The sequence below is a fragment of the Aquarana catesbeiana genome, linkage group LG01, assembly GCF_042186555.1.
Source record: "Aquarana catesbeiana isolate 2022-GZ linkage group LG01, ASM4218655v1, whole genome shotgun sequence".
Classification (NCBI taxonomy): domain Eukaryota; kingdom Metazoa; phylum Chordata; class Amphibia; order Anura; family Ranidae; genus Aquarana; species Aquarana catesbeiana.
Genome location: NC_133324.1, coordinates 742,994,399 through 743,004,962, shown reverse-complemented (window position 1 = coordinate 743,004,962; position 10,564 = coordinate 742,994,399). Strand labels below are relative to the sequence as shown.

General features: G+C 39.2%; 1 protein-coding gene across 1 annotated transcript in view; it reads right to left on the bottom strand.

Annotated features, from left to right (window-relative positions):
• Positions 1 to 9,031: 9,031 nt before the first annotated feature.
• Positions 9,032 to 10,564, bottom strand: part of MND1 (meiotic nuclear divisions 1) — a 193,839-nt gene continuing 192,306 nt past the window's right edge. The window contains exon 8 of the mRNA XM_073605308.1: positions 9,032 to 9,955. Within this exon, the coding sequence (XP_073461409.1) occupies positions 9,849 to 9,955 (107 nt within the window). The 3' untranslated portion in view covers positions 9,032 to 9,848. The remainder of the gene's footprint in view (positions 9,956 to 10,564) is intronic.

Genomic DNA, 10,564 nt, shown 5'->3' with positions numbered 1-10,564 from the left:
CATGCAATCTTTATGCCCACCTTTTGGACAAAAAACCCCAAAACAACCAACAAGAAGGGCGCACAAGCCTAGTGCATTATCTTGAACACTATTTATTGATAAAAATACTCACAATAGGTGTAAATACACAAGCATGTAGTATTTCCTATGACAGGGTCCCTTGCCACCTCCAAAACCTGAATGACCAGCACGAAAGACGTTTGCAACACTGCACGACACAATGCAAGAATGTTAGTGCGTTTCAAGGGGTATACCCTCTTGTTTAGCGTTGCAAAGCAGAGTGTGGATAATGGGTACTGTACAGATTCAACTGGTCAACGAGCCTCTGTATTTTCAAGATATTTTCTCCTTTAACACTTGAGCACTGACATGGTGTTTCTTTCACCTTTTTGACAGCATAACACACACAGAAAGATTCTATTGGTTCTTAGAGAGCTTTTTTTTTTCTTTTTTTTGATATCCAAAGCCTTTGAGTTGTCTGGAGCCCTAGAATTCCTCACTTTCTGTTGGAGCTATCCCTCAACCTTAGGAAGAAGAGAAGACTTTGTCAAGTGCAGGATCCTAACCAGTGTAGCATCTCCACAGGAGCCGCTTGGTAATTTAGGTTCTCTGACTCCTAGACTCCAAGAAGAACCTCAGCCCCTCTGACACACCTGGTTGAATAAAAGTTACTGCAAGTACTTATAAGAACATAAGTAAAAATACCTTTAAATTGGTTGTGAATTAGTACCTAGAAATAGACACAAGACCATTTAGTAGTAAATTAACTCAATATATTGGTACAGGTTAGGATAAATGCTGGTTTAACCACTTCAATACCATGCACTTTCACCCCCCTCCTGCCCAGGCCAATGTTCAGCTTTCAGTGCTGTTGCAATTTGAATGACAATTGCGCGGTCATACAACACTGTACCCAAGTGAAATTTTTATAATTTTTTTAGAGCTTTCTTTTGGTGGAATTTAATAACCACTAGGTTTTTATTTTTTACTATACAAATAAAAAAAAGCCCAAAAACGTTCTTAGTTTTTGTTCTAGAATTTTGCAAATAAGAAATGTACTCACTGTGCCCTGTCAGAATTGCCAGTTATCGGCTCTCCTTTCCACACACAGAGACCGTGTGTGAGGAAAGGATTGCAGATAACCGGCAAGTCTGTTTACATGTGACCAGCTGTGATTGGACACAGCCGATCAAATAGTAAAGGGCCGCTGTGATCTATACACAACTGTTTTGCATTTAATTTGAATTTTAAACTGAATTGGTTGTTTTACAAGGTGATCGTTTACAGTCACTTTAAGAACAAATGCACTGCTTAGTGCAAGCAGGAGCCAGGAGGAAAACAGTCGGCCAAACAGTGGCTACATCCAATTAGATGCAGCTGCTGATCAGGTATTCTTGACAGATGCCAGCTACAGCTGTCAGAATATAACAGCCACTGTGAGAGATTTGTCCATCCCAGGGATGTAAATAATTTCTACAATGGGCACAGCAGGAGATTCGTTCATCTGTACTGTCTAGCCTGTAAACTGAATGAAAAAAAATATATATAGGTGGCCAGCTTTGGCCTGGTCTCTGGGTATTATCCTAGAGTCAGTGCAGGCTATTATAGGCACTTCTACTCAAAACAAGTGTCCTACTGCTTGACAAAGGGACCAAATTAATAATTTAAGCAAGATGTACTTGTTTTCAGTTTCTTCAGCACAATGTGGAAATTTGCATTAAGAGGACTGAGTAGCAGGTCGCTATGGAACTATGTAATTTCTGTGCAGAACTCAGTGAACTGACTGTTCACATGTCACATTTAATCACACTGTACGCTTCAACACACCTTGCTGATATTTTTCTGTATGTGTGTTTGTAGTGTTTAAAAAAGAAAAAACATCTTCACAGACCAAAAAAGTACTTGCTTTAAAAAAGAACTTCTGGTGGTTGGGAATCTAGCCAAATCTTATGAGAGTTTTCCCATGGAGAGCACAAGATTAGCACAGCCATGAATTTTGAATCCCGAAGAGCAATCTTTTAAACTGGTAGTGATTATAGCCAACTGAAACCACAAAGAAACTGAGTTGAGAAAATCAGCATGTGAAGGCAGGCATCTTTAAAGTCCATGGTTGCCAGAAACTCTCCCCGTTTCATTGAGACGATGATCTATCTAGCAGAAATAACAAAGACCGACATGATGACAGAGAACCTTGAGCTCCAAAACTGGGTGGACTGATCTTTCTTTTTATTGACTAGTAAAGTTGAATTTCCAGGGACAAAATCGTGGGCACGAGAGCCAGAACGGGGATCTGTGTATGTAAACACACAAATCCCCATTCTGACAGGGGAGGAGAGACAGATCTGCTGTTCCTAGTAACTGGGAACAGCAATATATCTCCTCCTCCAGTCAATCCCATCCCCCCTAGTTAGAAACACTCATGAGGGAACACATTTAACCCCTTGATTGCCCCCTAGTGTTAACCCCTTCCCTGGCAGTGACATTTATACAGCAATCAGTGGCTATTTTTAGCTCTGATCGCTGTATAAATGTCAATGATCCCAAAAAAGTGTCAAAATTGTCCGATTTTTTACCAAAAATATGTAGAAGAATACATACTGGCCCAAACTGATGAAGAAATTTGTTTTTTTTTAAACATTTTTGGATATTTATTATAGCAAAAAAGTAAAAAAATATTGTTTTATTTTTTTTTCAAAATTGTCAGCCTTTTTGTTTATAGCGCAAAAAATAAAAAAATGCAGAGGTGATCAAATCCCACCAAAAGAAAGCTCTACTTATGAGAAAAAAAGGACGTCAATTCTATTTGGGTACAGTGTCGCACGACAACGCAATTGTTAGTTAAAACGACGCTGTGCCGTATCACAAAAAAATGGCCTGGTCATTAAGGGGGAAAATCTTCTGGGGCTGAAGTGGTTAAAGTAACCTGTCAGGTTAAAAAAAAAAAAACATTTTTTGTGTTTTTTATTAAATGTTCCTCTGTTTAACCCCTTATTAACCCTCAATTTACTCTAATCGGCCTTAATTAACTCCTTATTCTCCTCCCTTTTAATTATTATTTTCCTGCTGATTTTTTTTTGTTCACTTCTATTTTATAAACTTAATAATTAAAACTTTTTTTTTGTTTGCTTTATTCGTTAATATTTCTACATCTTTAACATATATTTACAAGTTTCACATAGAAAAAATGTAAAAAAATATATATTTCATTTGTAAATAACTTTTTAATGCTTGTACCATTGCTGAGAGCTGAAGTGTAAACAAAACAGTTGTGGTAGGTATCGGTAATTTATATCGGCAAAAAAAGTATCGGTACTTGTAAAAAAAAAAAAAAAATGGTATCGGTGCATCCCTAATAACCATGAATCGATACTCATGGCTATGGAGTGCGTAATGGATAGGTTTTGCCTGCCCGGATGAGGGAGCCACAATAACCCAGGGGCTGACCATGTTCCTGTGGCCGTCTCTCTGTAGAAGATGGTGGCAGTAATGCAGCAAAATGATTTGTGCATTTTCCACAGAAGAGTCAGGTGGTAATGCATCATTCGGGAAGCCTGACACCATTACCTCATCCTCCTAAGACTAAGTCTAGAATAGATGAAAAAAAAACACCAAATTTTAATTACTTGCACCAACAAACATTAGAGACAAAATGGGAGGGGTCACCACAATAAAGTAAATGACTCCCAATGTCAATGCCCATTATACTGCATAGTGTGTAACTCATTGCGGATAGTGTTAGTGAAAGCCAGGAACCATTATAAACATACAGGGAAACCCTGTACTTCTTACTTTATCTAGAATGCTGGGCTTGTTAAAGATCCAACCTTCACCCATCAGGATGGGCATACCCCCGAAGGGGTTTGGGAACCATAGAAATGGACAACAGCCCTGCACCTGTATAACCCTGTGGTTAACTACACACATTGCACGAGAGCCTGTTGCAGTAATCATTAGTGGGGCCCGGGTATGGTCCCAAAGTACACAGAGACAGTAACCTACCTGGAAACTGCTAGCTAGACAAGGGAAATGTGCAGTCAGATCTTGCAAGAGCTTGATTGAAGTTTCAGAGAAAAGAGGACACTAGCAAAAAACTGGAATCACACAGTGTGAAAGTAGTTATATGTGTACATGCTAGTTTTTTGCCAGTGTCCAATCAACTGAAGGTAACCTGCATATAACCCATAGCAGTGGCGGCTGGTGCTCAACATTTTTGGGGGGGCGCAAACAAATTTAAAAATTCTGAAATATACTAAAAAAAAAAAAAAAAAACGATCAAATGCAGCCACTGTGCCCATCAAATGCAGCCACTGTGCCCCATGAAATGCAGCCACTGTGCCACATCAAATACCGCCACTTGTGCCCCATCAAATGCAGCCACTGAGCCCCCCCCACCCACTCGCTGACTGCCCGGCACTTACCCCATCTTGGTGGGGGATCAGGCAGCGAGCTGTGAGATGGGGGGATGAGCAGCGTCCGGCGTCCAATCGGAGCGCCTGTGCCTTCAGCCAATCAGGCAACGGGTATTAGACCCGCGCCTCCTGATTTGCTGAGAGGTGGTTAAGTGTTAGAAAAGCGAATATTTATTCACCTATGGCTCTAATGAGGTGCTTTAAAAAAAAACACCCCCGCCGCTGGAATTCAAGCGCCCGGCATCTGAAAATGGGCCGGATGCCTTAATAGGGAGTGGCTACAGCGGCCATAGATAGATTCATGCTATGCATGAATCAATCTATTCTACACAGAGGGGGTGGCGTGACAGAGGGGGCGGCGCCCCTAATGGACGCACCTCCACTGACCCATAGTCTACGAATACAAATCCTGTGTCCTGTACAGTGCAATTAAAATTAGACTTTTTTTTTATTACTATATTATTACAAACCTGCTTCTCTATTTCTTTGGTACTGTATTAAATATAAATTGTTTAGATTAGCCACTAGCAGAAGCTCTCAAGACCAACACAGTGCAGTTAATCTGTCTCTTTCAACAACTGTTAAAAAACAGATACACAGGGAGTGCACGGTTTTCAGTGAGTCATCTGACTCATAAACTTGAGTTGTAAAAAAGTACAGTAGAGCACAAGTGGCACTAAGAAGATCAAAAATAAAAAACATGCAGACAAAATGTAACTATATAGAAACGAGCTGCCTTCCTTACAGTTTTAGCAGATCTGTTTTGTCACACTGTGAGGACTTGTTCACCTTGACATAACTGGAACACCTGCTTAGCATGTTAAAGTGTACATCTGCCTTGTCCCTACTTGGCTTTGGCTGTCATTACCATAACAGACATAAAAATCATGTAATACAAATGTGCATATAGCACAATAGTAGGTCAGTCAAACCAATTCTAAGTCTGAGTTAAGTCTAGAAGAATTTCACCTAGATGGTATTTGTAATTTTGTATACACTACATACACACATACAGTATATTCCACAAGTTTCCTAACGTTATTAAGCGCTTCCCGACCGTCTCACGCAGATATACTGCGGCAGAAGGGCATGTACAGGTAGATTAACGTACCTGTACGTTTCCCTTTAAGAAACGGCTCGTGGGCTCACCCGCCGGGAGCTCCATGACCATGATCACGGGTCCCGCAGACTCAATGTCCACGGGCATACCCGCATTCGTGTCACGGTGAGGAAGAACGGGGAGATGCTAATGTAAACAAGCATCTCCCCGTTCTGCCTAATGACACTGTCACTGATAACCGCTCCCTATAATCGGGAGCGGTGATCAGTGACGTGTCACACACAGTCCCCCCCACCAGTTAGAATCACTCCCTAGGACACACTTAACCCCTACAACGCCACCTAGTGGTTAACCCCTTCACTGCCAGTCACATTTTTACAGTAATCAACTATATATATATATATATATATATATATATATATATATATATATATATATTTTTAGCATTGATCACTGTATTAATGCCAATGGTCCCAAAAATGTGTCAAAATTGTCCGATGTGTCCGCCATAATGTCGCAGTCATAACAATTGCTGATCGCCGCCATTACTAGTAAAAAAAAAATTATCAATAAAAATGCCATAAAACTATCCCCTATTTTGTAGACGCTATAACTTTTGCGCAAAACCAAATGCTTATTGCGATTTTTTTTTTACCAAAAATATGTAGAATACGTATCGGCCTAAACTGAAAAAAATGTTTTTTTATATATTTTTTGGGGATATTTATTATAGCAAAAAGTAAAAAATAATGCGTTTTTTCAAAATTGACGCTATTTTTTTGTTTATAGTGCAAAAAACAAAAACCACAGAGGTGATCAAATACTACCAAAAGAAAGCTCTATTTATGGGAAAAAAAAGAACGTTAATTTTGTTTGGGAGCCACATCGCATGACCGCGCAATTGTCAGTTAAAGCGACGCAGTGCCGAATCGCAAAAAGTGCTCCGGTCAGGAAGGGGGTACATTCTTCAGGGGCTGAAGTGGTTAAATAATGAACCCCTTCATGATGGCTAGCATTTACATGGTATTCGTGGTGTTGGTCATAACTTCAAAATGAACACACTCAGTTTTACCACACTACCCTTACTAGGACCAGGCTAAAGCTGACCATAGATGGGTTGTTTTTTTTTTTCAGCCAGCAGGCTAAACGGTAAAGATTGAAAAAGTTGATTGAAAAAAGTTTTCCAGCATTTCAAACAATCAACTTTTGTCAAGCAGAGATAGCTGATTGAAATTTGGTCAGTTTAGCAGAGATCATTTCAATCAGTCTATGGCCAGCTTAAGAGCTTTAGTTCCAAAATGTCTTGGCAGAGCTCTCCGATGGGCTAGCAGGATGCGTACTATAGCAATAACAAAATTACAATCAACCTCCATAGTACCCTTTTCTTTTGCCAAAGCACAGTAAAGGAAAAAAATAAATAATAAAGTAGCTAAAAAATGCATTTTATGGCTTTGAGTACCTATCTTTAGATATTAGTCTAAAGAAATACATGTGATTTTGATGTTAATCTACAAAAGATCTCTGAAAATGAATCTAATGTGTTACCTTCATTTTAGTTACCGTGCTTTGAAAAAGTATTCATACTCCTTGAAATGTTCCACATTTTGTCATGTTACAACCAAAAACATAAATGTATTTTATTTGGGATTTTATGTGATAGACCAACACAAAGTGGCACATAATTGTGAAGTGGGAGGAAAACGATAAATGCTTTTCAACATTTTTTACAAATAAATATCTGAAAATTGTGGCGTGCACTTGTATTCAGCCCCCTTTACTCTGATACCCCTAACTAAAACCTAGTGGAACCAACTGCCATCAAAAGTCACCTTATAAGTAAATAGAGTCCACCTGTGTGTAATTTAATCTCAGTATAAATACAGCTGTTCTGTGAAGCCCTCAGAAGTTTGTTAGAGAACCCTAGTGAAGAAACAGCATCACGAAGGCCAAGGAACACACCAGACAGGTCAGGGATAAAGTTGTGGAGAAGTTTAAAGCAGGGTTAAGTTATAGAAAGATATCCCAAGCTTTGAACATCTCATGGAGCACTGTTCAATCCATCGTCCGAAAACGGAAAGAGTATGGCACAACTGCAAACCCACCAAGACATGGCTGTCCACCTTAATTGACAGGCCAGGCAAGGAGAGCATTTATTAGAGAAGCAGCCAAGAGGCCCATGGTAACTCTGGAGGAGCTGCAGAGATCCACAGCTCAGGTGGGAGAATCTGTCCACAGGACAACTATTAGTCGTGCGCTCCACAAACCTGGCCTTTTTGGAAGAGTGGGAAGAAGAAAACCATTGTTGAAAGAAAGCCATAAGAAGTCCCGTTTGCAGTTTGTGAGAAGCCATGTGGGGAACACAGCAAACGTGGAAGAAGGTGCTCTGGTCAGATGAGACCAAAATTTAACTTTTTGGCCTAAAAGCAAAACGCTATATGTGGCAGAAAAATAACACGGCACATTACCCTGAACACACCATCCCCATTGTGAAACACAGTGGTGGCAGCATCATGTTGTGGGGATGCTTTTCCTCAGCAGGAACAGGGAAGCTGGCCAGAGTTGATGGGAAGGTGGATGGAGCCAAATACAGGGCAATCTTAGAAGAAAATCTGTTAGAGTCTACAAAAGACTTGAGACTGGAGCGGAGGTTCACCTTTCAGCAGGACAACAACCCTAAACATACAGCCAAAGCTTTTCAGATATTTATTTGTAAAAAAAAAAAAATGAAAACCATTTATCATTTTCCTTCCACTTCATAATAATGAGCCACTTTGTGTTGGTCTATCACATAAAATCAATAAAATACATTTAAGTTTTTGGTTGTAACATGACAAAATGTGGAAAATTTAAAAGAGGCATGAATACTTTTTCAAGACACTGTATTGGTTTATATTGTTAAAGCTGAACTTTACGAATTCAGCCACTTTCCAAAATAGGGTGGATTACTATGAGTTCAGTCATGAGGTGCATGCCACCTTGTGGAGTTATCTCTTTAATCTGCAATTAACAGTTTTGCTGAGCTCCAACAGTACAGTTATCGCGTTACTCCTGGTACTCTGACAGGAGTGATTTTGCTTTCTTAAATAGCTGCTTTGCCTGCCCCTCCCCCCAGCTGTCCATTCACAGAAGGCTTTGTATTTTGTGAATGGCTTCACATAATACAAAGCCATGTGTTTGGACAAGAGGAGGGGAGGGGTGGGCGTTGCACATCTCTTCTGCAATAAAAAGCCTGCCTGCTTGCAGTTCTTTAATTTCACTTTAAGTACAGAACCAGTATACAGAACTGAAGATAAAATAAATTATTATTGGGGAGAACCTTTTCCTGTGTATGGTTAATTTTCTGCTCAAAAATCTCACTGAAGAACTGTGCACCTGATTATAGGGCGAAAACATAAGGGTTGCCCATTGAAACTAATCAGGTGGATTTCATGTAATAAGGAATCTTGTTGCTAAGGGTAATCGTTTCATCCATGTGCTCCAGTTTACATTAATCGTCCAAACTATTACCTTAAACAACCAAATAAGCCTCCTTGCAAGTAAACGTTACTCTGAGATCAGCCAATTACTTTTTGATTGTGCATTTAATATATAAAGAACACAAATCAGCTAACAATTGTAAAGTACTATGACAGCAGCTTCAAGCAAGTTTACAAGCAATTAAGAAAACAATCTGCACTAGAATTCTGTCAAAGAATTATGTGCCATAGCTTCTGTCAATAAAACAATCATGGATTAACATATTTTTATCATATCTACAGGAACACATTTTAAGCTGTTAGTCTTGTGTTACACAATGGCTACAAGTTCAAAAACAATTTGCATTTTAATAACTTATTTTATATATACAAACGCAAATATTTAAACACACCTAAAGTAACTCCTTGCAAATAAAATACATAAATGATGAAAACATGCATAGGTAATGGTTATTTCTGTGAAAACTGCATGTCAAAATGATTGGTAGATCCACAGATATATCAAACAAAAGTTTTATGCAGATCTAATTTTTTTCATCAAAAAGTCAAACTTGGCCTTGCCTCTGACTCCCCAGTCTCCTACTGGTTTTGCCTCAATAACAGAATTCTTTACTGGCGAACGACATGGCATGGGAGGAGAGAGGGGATGACATCAAGCTCAACTGTTACAGTCCATATAACATCAACTGCTTACATATATGATCTACTTATTGTTTTGACATGCCTTTTTTTTTGCTGCAGGTAACTTGGGCTTATATATTTTTTCCTCATATGGTTAGTTTGAATTTCCCAGGTTTTTCACAGATTTACTTCAATGTAATGCAGATCAGTGAAGTTAGACATACTTACTACAGGTATAATACTACTACAGATATACAACAAGCTGAATGATTCTGAATTCAGTCAGTCAATATAATCAAATTCTTCAGGTATGCCAAAAGTTTTATCAATCTTCCTTTCTTCGAAACCAAACTTTTTCTTGGCCCAGGATTTTACAGCAAATATGTTGTCTGTAAATGACGAACAAATAACAAAGAGCATTGTGTCAAAATCACGATAAGAGAGTTAAAATATTTCAGGATACTAAATTGAGTGGTGTACTATGCAGTATACTCATGGTACAGTGGAGTGGAGATTGGTGTTTGGGCACTGTGTTGTAATGGCAGGCAACATTCATATTCTGATACCAATCCAATATTACAAAAAGCTGGGACACCTCATGTGCCAAGTGTGTGCAGTTACAAAGCAGTGATTACAGCAACTAGTCAATGTGGCCCACAGCACAGAGAAGCGTAAGCTGGCCAGACAGTGTTGACTATAAATTTAAAATTGAGTAATATATTCCAATAGACCCCCCCCCGCCTGGTGCATGCTATTTATCACTAGACTTAATAGAACAGAAATGGCCAATACATATTACTATACCCCAGCCAGTAAGCACTGTATACTGTGAATTACTTCTACCTACCTGTACAAAGCAGAAAAATGTTCTGCTTTGCACACTGGAAAAAATAAAAAGATCGTAGGTCAGCCAATGATAACCTCTGTCACTGCAAACACACCTCGGTTTGCAGCAAAGCAGTACAAAGAGCATGATCATAAACATAGAAGTGGGAACT